A 19,297-nucleotide genomic window follows, 5' to 3' on the forward strand; every position below is an offset into this window, starting at 1 on the left:
TAGGTTTTGCAAAACTTCATTTGGTGCTTTACGTTTTGTCTGCTGTTATTGGTTGCTTATAAATCTTAAAATATCAGATTAAATTCTAGAAACTGATTAAAATTGTACATTTAAACTTATTAAATATGTCTAAAAGGTTCCAAATTTGTTGTTCAAATATTTAACCTCACTCTATAATGCTCTAAAATGCTCTTAATGTTCCACACGCTCATTCTGACAGACTGTAATACACTACTGGAAGTGTAGGGGGCTCTCTATAATGCTCTATAATGTTCATATGATCCACACTCACATTCTGACAGACTGTAATACACTACAGGAAGAGTAAGGGGCGCTCTATAATGCTCTATAATGTTCATATGATCCACACGCTCATTCTGACAGACTGTAATACACTACTGGAAGTGTAGGGGGCTCTCTATAATGCTCTAAAATGCTCTTAATGTTCCACACGCTCATTCTGACAGACTGTAATACACTACAGGAAGAGTAAGGGGCGCTCTATAATGTTCATATGATCCACACTCTAATTCTGACAGACTGTAATACACTACAGGAAGTGTAGGGGGCTCTCTATAATGCTCTATAATGTTTATATGATCCACACACTTATTCTGACAGACTGTAATACACTACAGGAAGTGTAGGGGGCGCTCTATAACACTCTATAATGTTTATATGATCCACACTCTCACTCTGACAGACTGTAATACACTATAGGACGTGTAGGGGGTGCTCTATAATGCTCTATAATGTTCATATGATCCACACTCTCACTCTGACAGACTGTAATACACTACAGGAAGTGTAGGGGGTGCTCTATAATGTTCATATGATCCACACGCTCATTCTGACAGACAATAATAAAGAAATAATACCTGAAACAAGCAATAGAATCTATCAATATCACTTATGAGCTTTGAGCACTCTGGGAAATAACAAAGGTAGTTGTGGATTGAGCTTGTAGGGGGTGAGGGCAGGGGTTACCACCAAGGCATTAAGCAAAGGGGGAAACTTAACCAGGTAATGGCAGCATTTCTTCTCTGCATGTTTCATGGAATTTGTGGATTTGTGGATCCTCACCTCACCACAAAATTGCACCAGTGTGTCTTGTGCATGTTTCCTCTGCATGACCAGATGGATGTGTATATTTGCCTTGATTCTGACATCTTGGTTTGTACTGAACCGCTCATAACTGAAGGCAAATGTGTCAAATGTGCAGATCGTTTGGAATGGGTATGTCTGTGGAGAAGTCATGCCATGTCCACGGTTTTCCAGAACAATCGGAGATCATATGCAAGGTTAAGATCCATTGGTTTCATTGCCAGATCTACACTGAATGTCCAAAAATATTCAGACACATATTGCTGACATGATTGTTTTTAGTACATATGTGTAAAATCTCAATTGATAAGCATTGCTGATATAATGGGGTACTCTGGAGAAGCCACACGTGACCCTAAGGTCAACAGTTCCCAATGCTGAGCGTGGGCTTAGAGGGTGAATAAAGCTCCCCATCAGCAGCAGAGCTTTGGAGTGATATAGCGCCATCCAATACCTTTGGGGTGAGTTGGAATGGCAGGACTAATCATCCAACATCAGAACTCACTGATGCTCTTATGGGGCTGAATGCAACCAGATCCTCCACACAGCAATTGTTCCAACATCTAGTGTAAATTCTTGCTAGAAGAATAGAGGCTGTCTAAAGGGTAAAACTCCCCATGCATATCTTGGATTTCAGGAGAACCTTTGGAAGGCCAGGTGTCAAACTTTTGGACATATGGTGTAGCAAACCCTAGCTAGCAAGCACCCTAGTTTTGCAGCTACTTTTAACTTCTTCACTTCTTAGCATTAGAAGTGTCCTAAATCTCAAGAGGCTTCAGTCTATTTTCCAAGCTAGTTGCTAAATGCACAGGGATAGCGTCAATGTGTAATATTGTGCCCACCTTTTCCTCAAGGAATTTAGAGAATTCTGAGCTGATTTCTAGGAAATGTGTAAGACACAGACATCTAGGTTTTCCAAGCAGCAGCAAACCAGTCGCAGTCTAACAGTTTTGTAACAGTGATGTTACATCACAGCACTTGTCATATCCACCGACCAGCCACTCCACTCACAGTCCATTATATCAGCTCCACTCCCCATATAGGAGCACTGTGTACTTCTACAACTCCAGACTGTATCCATCTGTTTCTCTGCAGACTCTGCTATCAGCCTCCTTTCACCCTGTTATTCAATGCTCAGGACCCCACAGGACTGACCACCACAGACCAGTTCTCAGCACTGCAGTGGCACTGGCTGACATGGTGGTGGCGTGTTAGTAGTGTGTGTTGCTCTGCCGGTACGAGTGGATCAGATACAGCAGTGCTGCTTTGGGCAGCAGCGGCCTGTGACCACTGATGAAGGACTAGAGGATGACCAGCAAACTGTGCAGTAACAGATGCATAGCTTCTGTCTCTACAAGCTGGACCAACTAGGTAGGAGTGTCTAATAATAGAGAGTGCACAGTGAGTGGACAGACACAGTGTTTAAACACTCCAGCAGCACTGCTGTATCTGATTCACTCGTACCAGCAGCGCAACACACACTACTAACACACTCGCCACCACCAGGTCAGTCAGTTTCACTGCAGTGCTGAGAATGACCCACCACCCCAGTAATAGCTGCTCTGTGGTGGTCTTGTGAGGTCCTGACCACTGAAGAATAGGCTGGAAGGAGGTCAATAAAGTATGCAGAGAACTGCAAAGTGCTTCAATATGGTCAGTGGAGCTGATAAGAAGGTCGGTTAGTGTATGTACGTGATGCTTCCCGCTAGCAAACCCAGTAATTAAGTTAGTAATGGGAGGTGTTCTATTAGGGTGGATTCACTGGTTAGCAAGCTAGCTGGATGACCTTCAAGGATTCTACTCAGACACTAGGTTCTGCTCAGTGAGGAGATGTTACTTACTGGACACTCAGGTAACTGGGAACTAATAAACAGGCCAGATTGATAATTCAGTGAATGTACCTCCAAGTTTATCCAGCAGTGATGATTCAAGTGTGACTGTTTCTGAATCGGTGCTTGGAGCAATGGTTTCCCTTTGAATGATTGAGATGATGATGATGATGATGATGATGATGTTGATGATGATTATCCCCTGTTCCTCATGGCTAGCGAATTCCATATCTGCTTCCTTTCAATACTTCCCCTATTCAAAAATCCCCAAATCCTCCCTTTCCCTTCTTCTAGAAGCTCAGTGCAGGCCGTGACCTTCTCCTGGACCAGCCTGGAGCAACCACACCCTTGTGCTCTTTCTGGAAAGCCTTCTTTAAGGACACATTCTAGCTAAACAGAGCTAATTTTGCTAACATTGCTAGTTAGCACTCTCGCTTGAGAAGCTTTTTTTTGAGGGACACCTCAACCAAGCAGCGCTATGGCTAACAGTGATTGAAAGCGAACACTGCTGGTTAGCATTGTCTGTTTAAGAAGGACGATGCCTCGCAGTGCAGCTATGATGTGCTAATGTGGCTAATGCATTATAGAGGACGTTAGCACTATCCCAGCTGCTGGAATGTATGAATAAGCAGTGAGGAGCTTCCGCTGTGGGCTTGGTTAAAGCAATAGCTCTGTGAAAATCATATTTACACATTTTCCCTTTTAGTCTGAACGTAGTCGATCAGTCGAGATGTGTGTGGAGTATAAAAATAGACGGGATGGATGGGAATTAGGCTTTGAAATGGATGGCTCTGTTGTTGTTAGCAATGCTAACATATTCAGGCCCATATTTGCAAATAACAGTGAATCATAGTGTCAGAAACCCCATGATCAATTCTGTTAGAGGTTTGAGAAGAGAGCGTGATGATGATTATTAGCTATGTTAGCCTCATAGCTTAGCATTTCAGACCCCAAACATGTCTTTACTCATCAAATACATTTAGAGTAACAGGGAAATCCTGTGAATGTGATTATCCACCAAACTCTTGCTTTAACTCAAAGCTATCATAAGCTGATAGGTCAGGACCGAGTGTCTGATTCCAGATCAGCTCCCTCCTGTGATGGTTCCTCACTGCTGTCTCTGGAAGAGGAGCTGCTGACTGGTTGAGGATCAGTTTCCCCCAGATCTCCCTGATCTCCTCTGATGGTCTCTGATCTTATCTCTGTAGATGGTGCTCATGTGTGGACCGTTCCTAAGTCGCCGTCGGTGGAGTGCGTCCGGAACGGAAGTGTGGCACCAATGCTCTCAACAGAGCCATCACCGTCACTCAGGAAGAAAGGTCCCGCCCACATTGCTGAGGTAACGCCGGCTCTTTTTGTAGTACTGCTGCTGGCCTTTATGGCCTGTTTCTCATTCCAAACTTTTAACTTTAAAAAATAATAGCAGTCAGCTCTGGGGCTCAGAACCAGACCAGTGAAAAGAACCTTTATACAAACCTACCCCCCAGACCCAGTTTACTGAGACACTGTAAGTAGGTCAGAGCTTTTACTGATGTCCCGAAGGACTGCGGGTCAGATCACTGACTGTCTAGGCACATTGTGTGTGTGTGTGTGTGTGTGTGTGTGTTTGTGTGTTTGTGTGTGGGGGCTGTGAGTAAAATGTGTCGGAAGGAATTTTCAGTGTGTGTGAGACACTCTTACTCTCATACAGACACTCTCTCCAACAAACAGCCTCAGATCTGCTCTGAGCAGTCATTTTCTATTCATTCAGATGTTCAACCATGCATCTCTTCACCTTCTCACCCAAACATTCAACCATGCATCTGTGCACCTTCTCACCCAAACATTCAACCATGCATCTGTGCACCTTCTCACCCAAATATCCAACCATGCATCTGTCCACCTTCTCATTCAAACATCCAACCATGCATCTGTGCACCTTCTCACCCAAATATCCAACCATGCATCTGTCCACCTTCTCATTCAAACATCCAACCATGCATCTGTGCACCTTCTCATCCAAAGATCCAACCATGCATCTCTTCACCTTCTCACCCAATCATCCAACCATGCATCTGTGCACCTTCTTATTCAAACATCCAACCATGCATCTGTGCACCTTCTCACCCAAACATCCAACCATGCATCTGTCCACCTTCTCACCCAAACATCCAACCATGCATCTGTCCGCCTTCTCACCCAAACATCCAACCATGCATCTGTCCACCTTCTCACCCAAACATCCAACCATGCACCTGTCCACCTTCTCACCCAAACATCCAACCATGCATCTCTTCACCTTCTTACCCAAACATCCAACCATGCATCTGTGCACCTTCTCACCCAATCATCCAACCATGCATCTATCCACCTTCTCTCCCAATTATCCAACCATGCATCTGTGCACCGTCTCACCCAATCATCCAACCATGCATCTGTCCACCTTCTCACCCAAACATCCAACCATGCATCTCTTCACCTTCTAACCCAAACATCCAACCATGCATCGATCCACCTTCTCACCCAAACATCCAACCATGCATCTGTCCACCTTCTCTCCCAATTATCCAACCATGCATCTATCCACCTTCTCACCCAAACATCCAACCATGCATCTCTTCACCTTCTAACCCAAACATCCAACCATGCATCGATCCACCTTCTCACCCAAACATCCAACCATGCATCTATCCACCTTCTCTCCCAATTATCCAACCATGCATCTGTGCACCTTCTAACCCAAACATCCAACCATGCATCTGTGCACCTTCTCACCCAATCATCCAACCATGCATCTGTGCACCTTCTCACCCAAACATCCAACCATGCATCTGTGCACCTTCTCACCCAAACATCCAACCATGCATCTGTCCACCTTCTCATTCAAACATCCAACCATGCATCTGTCCACCTTCTCACCCAAACATCCAACCCTGCATCTGTCCACCTTCTCACCCAAACATCCAACCATGCATCTGTCCACCTTCTCACCAAACATCCAACCATGCATCTGTGCACCTTCTCACCCAAACATCCAACCATGCATCTGTGCACCTTCTCACCCAAACATCCAACCATGCATCTCTTCACCTTCTCACCCAAACATCCAACCATGCATCTGTGCACCTTCTCACCCAAACATCCAACCATGCATCTGTCCACCTTCTCATTCAAACATCCAACCATGCATCTGTCCACCTTCTCACCAAACATCCAACCATGCATCTGTCCACCTTCTCACCCAAACATCCAACCATGCATCTGTGCACCTTCTCACCCAAACATCCAACCATGCATCTGTGCACCTTCTCACCCAAACATCCAACCATGCATCTGTGCACCTTCTCACCCAAACATCCAACCATGCATCTGTGCACCTTCTCACCCAAACATCCAACCATGCATCTGTGCACCTTCTCACCCAAACATCCAACCATGCATCTGTTCACCTTCTCACCCAAACATCCAACCATGCATCTGTGCACCTTCTCACCCAAACATCCAACCATGCATCTGTGCACCTTCTCACCCAAACATCCAACCATGCATCTGTGCACCTTCTCACCCAAACATCCAACCATGCATCTGTGCACCTTCTCACCCAAACATCCAACCATGCATCTGTTCACCTTCTCACCCAAACATCCAACCATGCATCTGTTCGCCTTCTCATTCAAACATCCAACAATGCATCTGTCCGCCTTCTCACCCAATCATCCAACAATGCATCTGTCCGCCTTCTCACCCAAACATCCAACCATGCATCTGTGCACCTTCTCACCCAATCATCCAACCATGCATCTGTCCGCCTTCTCACCCAAACATCCAACCATGCATCTGTCCGCCTTCTCACCCAAACATCCAACCATGCATCTGTCCGCCTTCTCACCCAAACATCCAACCATGCATCTGTCCGCCTTCTCACCCAATCATCCAACAATGCATCTGTCCACCTTCTCACCCAAACATCCAACCATGCATCTGTCCACCTTCTCACCCAATCATCCAACCATGCATCTGTGCACCTTCTCACCCAATCATCCAACCATGCATCTGTCCACCTTCTCACCCAATCATCCAACCATGCATCTGTGCACCTTCTCACCCAAACATCCAACCATGCATCTCTTCACCTTCTCACCCAAACATCCAACCATGCATCTGTCCACCTTCTCACCCAATCATCCAACCATGCATCTGTCCACCTTCTCACCCAAACATCCAACCATGCATCTGTCCACCTTCTCACCCAATCATCCAACCATGCATCTGTGCACCTTCTCACCCAAACATCCAACCATGCATCTCTTCACCTTCTCACCCAAACATCCAACCATGCATCTGTCCACCTTCTCATTCAAACATCCAACCATGCATCTGTCCACCTTCTCATTCAAACATCCAACCATGCATCTCTTCACCTTCTCACCCAAACATCCAACAATGCATCTGTCCACCTTCTCACCCAATCATCCAACCATGCATCTGTGCACCTTCTCACCCAAACATCCAACCATGCATCTCTTCACCTTCTCACCCAAACATCCAACCATGCATCTGTCCACCTTCTCACCCAAATGTTTTTCCATTCACCCACTTCACTCAAATATTCTTCTGTTTATCATACATATATCTATCTATCCCTTTATCCGTCCATCCCCCCACACATCTACTTACATCCCTCTAGCATACAGTTCTTTGAGCCTTCCCTTCTTTTATTCATTCAGGCACTCTAAGTGTCCAGCTGTTTTTACTGGGTCATGCATGGTGTTCCCATGTGACTGTACTGGTGTGTGTATGTGTGTGTGTGTGTGACATTTCTCAGAGTGAGTCACTGCTCTGCTGTGGCATTTTCCTCCATAACAATATCTGCTTTAGAGCACGAAGCCCCTGACTCCCTCAATACAGCCGGATGGAATTAGAGCTCATAAATCTGTCATAAACTCGTCATTAGTGCCTTAAGAGAGCTGCTGGAGTGCTGTCGTCTGGACCCATCAGAGCGGAGCTGTAGAGGCCTTAAAATGATAATAGGGCCTTGATTTGCATCCAGGAGGACAGTTTTATGAAAAGAGCAGTAAAACGAGGTGGTAAAATTTAAGAAGTCTGAATTCCCTAAAGCTTGTCAGGGATGCTGTAAATTCCTCTTGATTTATAAATCATATTAGAAAGAAGAAAAGATGATTTAGCCAACATTCACTCCAAAGTTGAGTCTTTATATGAATGTAATTGAATTTAAGGCTGCCGTGGTTAGTCGACGTATCCGATGGTGTTGAGGCTTAAAAAAGCATCGTCATTTTTTAATCATCTTTATTTTTTTATTATTTTTTATTAAAATGTTTCAGTTTAAATAAAAAAGGGTTTTTTTTAACACCACTACATACATACTGCTGCATGACCTTAGTCGTTTTTGGGTCCGGTGGTGGTCAACTCCAAGAAAAGCTTCCGGTACAATAATAAAATAATGGCGGCTACAGTCGAGGCAGTCACAAATGGCCCTGGTGTTCCCCCTCCCCACCACAGGAGGTTGCGGTCACCTCAGTATTGACCTGCTCACACCTGTTTCTCATTCCTCCAGTATTTTAGGACGCCGCACCTGGACTGAAGTGCCACGTCTCGTTGTGTTCTTTGTTTTTTTTGGATTTGCCCTTGTCTGCCTTGGTTCGCCTGGTTTGTTTACTTCGGTCTGTTCCCAATAAATCTGCGATTGGATCCCATTCCGGCCTGGTATCAGGTGACAGTCTGACTCTGTGGTGAAAAAGGTTTCTAAAAATTGCTGAAAGACCCAAGGCGTGGAACATATGCGAGGGCTTAAGATAAGACTGATTCAGACAGGTGGTTTGACAGTGAGCAAAGATTAGATTAGATTATTGACTAATAGATAAAAATGCTTGATATGTTAATGGATTAGTGAAGCACTAAGTAAATAGTAGGGCAATGAAAGATTGTCTTTCTATCAGAATTACTTTAAGGGAGTTGATTAATGGTATCTTGTGTGTTGATACTGGTCAAGTGGACCACCAGGTGGCTCTGGTAAGGCTAGAGGATCAACCAAACCATAGAAGGTAACAGTGGGGTAGCCTGTGGGGAAAGACCGAACACTGATGGTCAGTGAAACAAGGGTGAAAGACATGCCCAATATGCAAGTTCACCCCTATTATTCAGCAATTTCAGGAACTTCTGTACAAACTGGTGGGGCTATTCTTAGGTAATAGAAGTTTGTAATAACACTTTCGGCCCACCGGCGGACCATAGGCTGTCTAAGGGGTTAAATAAGTTAGGGGCCAATAGGACGTTGAGTTTAAGGGAAGGGAAGAGAAGGTCTGACCTATAAAATCTTGGAGTGAGTCTCTCCAGTTTCCTAGTGCCAATCTTATGCCAAAACATTAATATTGTGTAGGTTCCCCTCATGCTGCCAAAACAAGTGAAGTCAAATGTATTTGTGAAGCTTTTTACAACTGTTGTCGTCACAAAGCAGCTTTAAATAATTAGTAATTAAGAAAAGACAGAGACAAAACAGAAGTGACGTAAGACATGAAGGATCAAAGACCCCCAGTGAGCAGCCATTGGCGACAGTAGCAAGGAGAACCTCCCTCAGAGCTGGAGGAAGAAACCTTGGGAGGAACCAAGACTCACAAGGGGGACCCGACCCATCCTCCTCTGATCAGAACTATTTATAAATTATTGATAAAAAAGACCAAACCAGATACAGTAGATAGTTAATAGTGGTGATATTAATAGTGCAGATAGTTACGAGTCCATTTAGGTTTTAACATGGTCATTAAACAGGTAGCAGTGGTAGGAGGGTGTGCCGCTGGTCTGGTATGGGTGGTGGTGGGTGGGGGGCCTGATGGTCAGACTGGTAGGTGGCAGCTGGTCTGACGCAGGTAGAGGGGACCTCAGCGGGCAATCTTCCAGCAGGTCGGGCTGGGTGGCCATTTACTCTGAGAAGGTAAAAAGAGCTCTGACCAGAGGAAAACAGCTCTGACCTGTCCAGTAATGGTCTGCACAAGACCTCTGAAGGTGTCCTGTGGTTTCTGGCACCAAGACTAACGTTACCAGCAGATCTTTAAGTTCTGTAAGTTGTGAAGTGAGACCTCCATGAGCTTCAAGCAGTCATGGTCAGCCATGACCCTGTCTCCAGTTTACCGGTTGTCCTTCCTTGGAGATAGCTACTCCATACCAGGAACCCTGCACAAGACCTGCCTGATGTTCTGGAGATGTTCTGACCCAGTGGTCTAGCCGTCACAGCTTGGTTCTTTGGTCATGCTCAGATCCGTCTGCTTCTGTCCCTTATCCCTCAAAGGACCTTCAGTTCATTTAACATAAATATGCCAAAAAGGGCATAGAGGATCCCTGCTTTGGTTTCGCGCATTGTCATTTTTGGATGAATCAAACGGATTCGTGGAGGATGGAAGGTTTGTTGCTTTTAAAAAGACATATCTTCTGTTCCACCTGGATCAGAACTTTCCCTCCGGTCCCCAAGTTCAGGTGGAGGACGTGGCTCTGTGATGCGGTTTGACTAAATTAGATTTAGATCTGATGAGATTCTGTGCTGTTTAATAAGGACAGATAGTTGCTGTTTCAGGCAGGATATCAGTGGCTTGGGTGCCACCTGGTGGACATGTTTGTTATTGCAGGACAGGGTTGAACTGGCACTGGAATGGAATGGTCTGATTATGTGCTCTCTGTGTTGGTCACCCAAAATCTGCTTCCACTCACTGGCCGCTTTATTAGAAACACCTACCGTGTGGTTCCACTCACTGGCCACTTTATTAGAAACACCTAATTTGTACATCCCTTCCATGTCCACTTTATTAGAAACACCTCCCTTGTTATTTTACTCACTGGCCACTTTATTAGAAACGCCTACCTTATGCTTCCACCCACTGGCCATTTTATTAGAAACACCTACCGTGTGGTTCCACTCACTGGTCACTTTATTAGAAACACCTCATTTGTACATCCCTTCCATGTCCACTTTATTAGAAACACCTAATTTGTGGTTCCACCTACTGGCCATTTTATTAGAAACACCTACCTTGTGCTTCCACTCACTGGCCACTTTATTAGAAACACCTACCTTATGCTTCCACTCACTGGCCACTTTATTAGAAACACATAATTTGTGGTTCCACCCACTGGCCATTTTATTAGAAACACCTACCTTGTGCTTCCACTCACTGGCCACTTTATTAGAAACACCTACCTCCTTGTGCTTCCACTCACTGGCCACTTTATTAGAAACACCTACCTTGTGGTTCCACTCACTGGCCACTTTATTAGAAACACCTACTTTGTGCTTTCACTCATTGGCCACTTTATTAGAAACACCTACCTTGTGGTTCCACTCACTGGCCACTTTATTAGAAACACCTACCTTGTGGTTCCACTCACTGGCCACTTTATTAGAAACACCTCCCTTGTGCTTTCACTCATTGGCCACTTTATTAGAAACACCTCCCTTGTGCTTCCACTCACTGGCCACTTTATTAGGACCTTCTTTGTACTTCTACTTACTTACCTCTACACGCCACTCTCCTGCCCCCACAGGTTACTCTAATAGAGTTCACATATATAGAGGTAAAACTTGTGTGTGTGTGTGTGTGTGTGTTTAATTACACTGGGCTGATCTGTGCAGTCGAGTGACCCTGTCCTGCCTCTGTGCTGCAGTGACTGTGCCTTGTTTGTATTAGTTAGACTGATCACACTTCGTTAGGGTGAGTAATGAGATCTGTAGCACTGTGTGGCAATGTCATAACTTGGCACTCCTGGTCAGATGGCATGTGCTGTTGATGGAAATAAGTCACGTCCTCTACAGGTCTGCACATTTTAATTGAACAGTGTACATAGAGTACTTTCAGAACTAGCATTTAATATATTGTATATACAGTTAGGTCCATATATATTTGGACACTAAAGGCCAGACTTTCAGCTTTTATTTGAGAGTATCAACATTAAAATGGGATGAAGGGTTTAGGAGTTTCAGTTTCAGTTTTTAAAGGGACCAAAAGTAATTGGACAGTTCACTCAAAGGCTATTTCATGGGCAGGTGTGGGCAATTCCTTCGTTATGTCATTCTCAATTAAGCAGATAAAGGGCCTGCTCCTACAATATTATGAGTACCAAACTCTACAGTTTGGTACATCCTAAAAAAGAAAGAAAACACTGGTGAACCCATCAATGCAAAAAGACCTGGACGCCCGCGGTAGACAACAGTGGTGGATGATCGCAAAATAATTTCCATGGTGAAGAGAAACCCCTTCACAACAGCCAACCAGCAACGCTCTCCAGGAGTCCAGCCAAATGCAGCCAAACTGATTGTTCGGCGTTTCATAATACAGATGGTCAATGACCCAAAAAACATAAAGCCAAAGCAACCCAGAAGTTTAGATCTCCAGAACCTGATCTTAGCCAAATTGAGCATGCATTTCACTTGTTAAAGACTAAACTTTAGACAGAAAGACCCACAAACACACAGCATCTGAAAACCACTGCAGTAAAGGCCTGGCAGAGCCTTAAAAAAGAAGGAAACACAGCGTCTGGGGATGTTCATGAGTTCAAGACTTCAGGCAGGTATTGGCAACAAAGGGTTTCCAACCAAGTATTAGAAATGAACATTTTATTTACAATTATTTAATTTGTCACTGCCACTCCTTTAGGTCCTTTAGTTGGTCTTTCAGATCAAACCTCAATGATATACAGTTGGTACTGTTGGCGGTCCTGCAGCTGGATGTATAGCTAGTTCTGTATGTGGCCCTGCAGTTTGTCCTAATAGTTGGTCCTGCAGATGGTCTTGTAGTTGGTTCTATAGTTGGTCCATCAGACCAGACCCAATGATATAATATCCAGTTGGTCCTGTACATGGTCTTGCAGTTGGTCCTATAGTTCGTACTGTTGTTAGTTATATAGCTAGCCAGTTGGTCTTGCAGTTGGTCCTACGAATGATCCTATAGTTGGTCCTACAGATGGTCCTGTGTACAGTCTTCTTCAGTGGTCCTTCAGCCACTGGTCCTATAGTTGGTCCTTCAGAACAAATCTCAACGATCTATAGTTGGTGCGATATAAGTGGCCCTACACATGGTCCTGCAGTTGGTCCCATAGTTTCCAACCAATTATTAGAAGCGAACATTTTATTTACAATTATTTATGTCCAATTACTTTTGAGCCCCTGAAATGAAGGGATTGTGTTTCAAAAATGCTTTAGTTCCTCATCATCAACTTCAACTGCATCTGAATTGTTTTGTTCAAAATCCATTGTGGTAATGTACTGAACCACAATTAGAAAAATGTTGTGTCTGTCCAAATATTTATGGACCTAACCGTATATATTGCATGCTTTTCTGAAATGTGACGAGGATGACTTGTTTACAGATTGACAGATTATGACCACTGGACAAAGATACCTGCTAATGTCACCAATACAGACCATCTTATTTTAGTGTGTTAAAAATGATCATGGGTTTTCTCAGTATTACCATATACTAATGTAATTAGGTGCTCACTTAGATTGGGGATTGAACCCACACACACACACACACACACACACACACACACACACACAGAGACAAACGCAGACTACTGGAGGGAGAGAGGAGGGAGTGTCTTCACTCGAGAGAGTATCTGTCACAAACGCTCAGAAAGAATCAGAAGATCCAGCAGTGGCCTTCGCCCAGGTGTTGTGCATTATGCTTGATCAGTGGCTGGCCTGACTTTAGACCTTCCTTAGGTGGCAGAAGGAGGCCTCGACCTAAAGCTACCCCTTAAAACTAATATTATAGTCAGTACATAACCATTATATATATTCATTATATTCATATACGTATAACTGTGCATGTTCATTAGTATGATCAGTATATAACCATAGATATTCATTAGTACTATCAATAAATATTCATAGATATTCATTAGTACTATCAATAAGTATTTGACCTAAAGCTACCCCTTAAGACTAGTAGTATAGTCACTCCGTAACCATTATATATATTCATTATATTTATATATAACTGTTTATACTGTTTTTTAACATGTTTATTAGTATAATCAGTGTATAACCATAGATAATCATTAGTACTATCAATAAATATTCATAGACATTCATTAGTATCATCAATAGATATTCATTAATAACATTCGTATTTTACTGTAGATGTTCATTAGTATAACCAATATATAACCATAGTTATTCATTAGTTTTAGTAGATATTTAATATAATACATTAGTTCAATCAGTATATAAGCATTGTAATTCACCATACACATCAGTAGTATAGTACATAATCTGAATACTGCCACTGTCCATCAGTGGTATCCAATCATCCAGTCCAGTCATCACTATAGATATCCTCAGTATTAATAAACACAGAACTACTGATAACCACAAGTTATATACTTATGTATTATCTTTTTTGTCCTGCGTATGTGTGTGTGTGTGTGTGTGTGTGTGTAGCAGACAGGTGTAGAACTGGTCTCACCCAGTGAAGAAGTGATGGATACTGAGGAAAATGTGGAGGAGGAGCTGGGGGTTCTTGATGACCAGAGGAGCGTCATTCTGCACCTGCTGTCCCAACTGAAACTGGGCATGGACCTCACACGGGTACACACTCTCACACACATGCAATATTATGACATTATTTATCATATTTATGAATGTTTTTCGTTTTAAGTTATTTTTTCGCATTGAATTGTTTTTTTTTTTAATCGACAGAAAATTTTACTTCAAAGCTTCAAATAAGGTCTTCCAACTGTCTACAGTTGCTCCTATATACGGCCTTGCATTTTGTCCTGTAGTTGATCCTACACATGGTCCTGCAGTCAGTTCAACAAATGGCCCTTATAGTTGGTCCTGTAGATAGCCCTGTTGATGGTCCTACAGTAAGTCCTACAGGTTTGGTCTTTCAGATCAAACCTCAATGATATACAGTTGGTTCTGTTGGCGGTCCTGCAGCTGGATATATAGCTAGTTCTGCATGTGACCCTGCAGTTTGTCCTATAGTTGGTCCTACAGTCTTGTAGTTGGTTATATAGTTGGTCTATCAGACCAGAACCAATAATATAAAGTTGGTCCTACAGAAAAGTCCTGTAGTTGGTCCTACAAATGTTCCTGTAGTTGGTCCTACAGATGGTCCTATATACAGTTGATTCTGAAAGTGGTCCTGCAGTTGGTCGTATAGCTAGTTGTATAGCATGTGGCCCTGCTGTTTGTCCTATAGTTGGTCCTACAAATGTTCCTGTAGTTGGTCCTACAGGTTCTTCTGTGTACAGTCTCCTTCAATCGGTCCAGCCACTGGTCCTATAGTTGGTCCTACAGACCAGAACCAGTAATATATAGTTAGTCCTATATTGGGCACTACAGAGAGTGTGTTGCCTGTAGTCTGTTTACATGTATACCATCAGTAATATTTAGAATTTGGAATTTGAAATGAGGGATTTGCCTGGATGAAATTGGTCCTTTCCTTTATCCTCTCTCCTCAGGTTGTGTTGCCCACGTTTATCCTGGAGAAGAGATCCCTGCTGGAGATGTACGCCAACTTCATGGCCCATCCTGACATGTTCCTGGCTGTTTCCATGGGAACAACACCAGAGGAGCGAATGGTGCGGTTCGTGGAATATTACCTGACCGCCTTCCACGAAGGACGCAAAGGTGCTGTGGCCAAAAAGCCATATAACCCCATTCTGGGGGAAACGTTCCACTGCTCCTGGGAGGTTCCTCGGGACAGAGTGAGACCCCTCAGGACTCACACGCATGACGCCAGCCCAGGAGCCAATCCAGGAGAGGCTACGGAGGAGGGATCAGGGAATTATCGGGTCCGATTTGTGGCGGAGCAGGTTTCTCATCATCCCCCTGTGTCAGCGTTTTACTGTGAATGCCGTGAGCGAGCCATGTGTGTGAACGTCCATGTCTGGACCAAGAGCAAGTTCATGGGCATGTCTGTGGGAGTGTCCATGGTGGGGGAAGGTGAGAGTGTTTCTCCAGGATTTAAAGAAGGTTTAAAGCTTTTCTTTGATGCTTCATATGTGCTGTACTGGCATAGACCCTTTGGTAGTCCAGTTAACTATAACACTATATAGTGTTAGGATTATCTGTTACTTCTAGAGATTGTTGAGTGTTCAGTGGGATTCTCACTCTACTGCCTAAGATGGTGGTATTCAGGGAACCCCAGGTGGTCCAGATAGAGCAAAATATGGCTGGTCTAGAGGTTCTTGGGGGACAATTTGAGAACCAGTGTTACTGGTAAGATGCTTTTGGAAAACTGCCCTGATACAGTATGACTGTTATTGTTTTAATGTCTTCCAAGTTTGCAATATGCAAATATGTCCTCTAGCCAATCACAATCATAGTTGTTCCATATATTTGTTCTTACAGATGGTCCTGCAGTTGGTCCTATAGTTGGTCTTATAGTTGTTCCTACAGACAATCCTGTTTTGGTCCTATAGTTGGTCCTTCAGATATTTCTGTTATTGGTCCTACCTTTGGTCCTACTAATGATATACACATGGTCCTGCAGTTGTTCCTATAGTTAGTCCTACTGATGGTCCAACAGTTGGTCCCATTTTTGGTCCTATAGTTGGTCCTGCAGTTGGTCCTATAGATGGTCTTTTAGTTGATCCTAAACATGGTCCTGTTTTCATCCTGTAGTTGGTCCTACAGATGGACCTGTTTTAGTCTTAAAGTTGTTCCTAAATGTGGTCCTGCAGTTGGTCCTATAGTTGGTCTTATAGTTGTTCCTACAGACAATCCTGTTTTGGTCCTATAGTTGGTCCTTCAGATGTTTCTGTTATTGGTCCTACTAATGATATACACATGGTCCTGCAGTTGTTCAGTATAGTTAGTCCTACTGATGGTCTAGCAGTTGGTCCCATATTTGGTCCTATAGTTGATCCTGCAGTTGGTTCTATAGATGGTCTTTTAGTTTATCCTAAACATGGTCCTGTTTTCATCCTGTAGTTGGTCCTACAGATGGACCTGTTTTAGTCTTAAAGTTGTTCCTAAATGTGGTCCTGCAGTTGGTCCTATAGTTGGTCTTATAGTTGTTCCTACAGACAATCCTGTTTTGGTCCTATAGTTGGTCCTTCAGATGTTTCTGTTATTGGTCCTACTAATGGTATACACATGGTCCTGCAGTTGTTCAGTATAGTTAGTCCTACTGATGGTCTAGCAGTTGGTCCCATATTTGGTCCTATAGTTGATCCTGCAGTTGGTTCTATAGATGGTCTTTTAGTTTATCCTAAACATGGTCCTGTTTTGGTCCTATAGTTGGTCCTACAGATGGACCTGTTTTAGTCTTAAAGTTGTTCCTAAACATGGTCCTGTTTTGGTCCTATAGTTGGTCCTTCAGATGTTTCTGTTATTGGTCCTACTAATGGTCATACACATAGTCCTGCAGTTGTTCCTATAGTTAGTCCTACTGATGGTCCAGCAGTTGGTCCCATATTTGGTCCTATAGTTGGTCCTGCATTTGGTCCTATAGATAGTCTTTTAGTTGATCCTTAACATGGTCCTGTTTTGATCCTATAGTTGGTCCTTCAGATGTTTCTGTTATTGGTCTTACTAATGGTCATACACATAGTCCTGCAGTTGGTCCTATAGTTGGTCCTATAGTTGTTTATACAGATTATCTTACAGTTATTTTTTCAGTTGGTCATTCAGATGGTCCTATATATCGTCTCCTACAGTTGGTCCTATAGTTGGTCCTACAGTTGTTCCTACTTGCTCCTCCAGATGGTTCTACGTCAAGCCATATTATATGCTGTCCTATAGAATGGATCTACAGATTTCTTATTTCTAAAGGCTACATTTCTACAATTCTGGCACATCTCTGGTCTGATACAATGCTTTGTGATGGTGGTTAAATAGAATGGATATTATAAACAGTCCTTTTGTTTTGTTCTTTTCTTTAGTCCTCATTGATTTGCATATTTCTAAAAGGGCATAATGTGAATACTCATATCTTAGAAGCTTGTAATAAGCAAGTAATCAATCCCAGTGTATTTGACCTTTCTTGTGGCCATGCTGAGCAATCTCAGCTTCTGTGGGTGTTTTGATGAATCCAGTGTTGATGTAATCCATCAGTAAGATGTTGTTGCAGTATGGTGTTCTCTGTGTAACATACAGAGCTAGTGTCAGATTTTGGATTGAAATTGAGCTCTGACAACGCTGAATCTCAGCAGCCTGGCACTATATGAATAAATTATGAATCATGACTCAGGTGTAGGAATCAGGTGAGTCAGTGAGTATTGAATCATCTGAATCATTGTGGGAGTTGTGGGAATCATTGTATTTTTTATAGAACGTGAGTCACTCTGGACTGGACTGCAGGAGAGCATAGAGGCATCCTTCCTCACAGCAGGATTGACTGACTGAGTCATTATACTGAGTCACTGATGGTGTGTGTGTGTGTGTTAAAGAGACCAAAGAGAAAGTAAAACAGAATGAAGGTGCTTCCTATTGCTGAGGTTAGGGTCTGTGTTTGTGATCATGCTTACAATGAACTGTCCTATAGATTGTCTAATATATGGCCCTACAGTCAGAACTGCAGACGGTTCTACGGGTGTACCTACTCTCGCTCATATAGTGGGTCCTACAAAGGTCCTGCAGTTGGGTCTATAGTTGGTGTCACTGATGGTTCCACAGATGGTGCTGTTGTTCATCCTACAGATAGTCTTACAGAGAACCCGCAGTTGGTCCAATAGTTGGTCCTACAGACAGTCCTACATATGGCCCTACAGTCAGAACTGCAGACGGTTCTACAGGTGTACCTACTCTTGCTCATATAGTTGGTCCTACAGTGGTCCTGCAGTTGGTTCTGTAGTTGGTGTCAAAAAGTGGCGTTTCTATTAAAGTGGCCAGTGAGTGGAAGCACAAGGAGGTAGGTGTTTCTAATAAAGTGGCCAGTGAATGGAAACACAAGGAGGTAGGTGTTTCTAATAAAGTGCCCAGTGAGTGAAAGCACAAGGAAGCTGTTTCTAATAAAGTGGCCAGTGAGTGAATCAATTTAAAAAGCTAAATAAGTTTGTAAAGATGTTCATCCTTTGACCTTTGCCCCTACAGGTGTCCTGAGCCTGTTGGATCACGGTGAAGAGTATGTGTTTACTCTGCCGTCTGCTTACGCCCGCTCCATCCTTACTGTGCCATGGGTGGAGCTGGGGGGGAAAGTGTCAATCAGCTGTGTGAAGAGCGGATACTCGGCTACAGTCACCTTCCACACCAAGCCTTTCTATGGGGGAAAAGTGCACAGGTGTGTCTGAGTCACAGCCTTTCATTAAATAGAGTCAAAAAGTGGCGTTTCTAATAAAGTGGCCAGTGAGTGGAAGCACAAGGAGGTAGGTGTTTCTAATAAAGTGGCCAGTGAGTGGAAGCACAAAGAGGTAGGTGTTTCTAATAAAGT

The 19,297-nt window shown here is 43.4% G+C and overlaps 1 protein-coding gene across 2 annotated transcripts in view; it reads left to right on the forward strand.

The window, feature by feature from the left end:
• Positions 1-19,297, forward strand: part of osbpl10a (oxysterol binding protein-like 10a) — an 85,945-nt gene that overhangs the window by 57,987 nt on the left and 8,661 nt on the right. The window contains exons 7-10 of one of the 2 annotated variants that reach the window (XM_072674239.1): positions 4,142-4,272; positions 14,359-14,505; positions 15,384-15,867; positions 18,961-19,147. In XM_072674239.1, coding sequence (XP_072530340.1) covers positions 4,142-4,272; positions 14,359-14,505; positions 15,384-15,867; positions 18,961-19,147 — 949 coding nt within the window. The remainder of the gene's footprint in view (positions 1-4,141; positions 4,273-14,358; positions 14,506-15,383; positions 15,868-18,960; positions 19,148-19,297) is intronic. The other variant, XM_072674241.1, reaches the window with a different exon arrangement.

The sequence above is a fragment of the Salminus brasiliensis genome, chromosome 2 (assembly GCF_030463535.1).
Source record: "Salminus brasiliensis chromosome 2, fSalBra1.hap2, whole genome shotgun sequence".
NCBI classification, from domain to species: domain Eukaryota; kingdom Metazoa; phylum Chordata; class Actinopteri; order Characiformes; family Bryconidae; genus Salminus; species Salminus brasiliensis.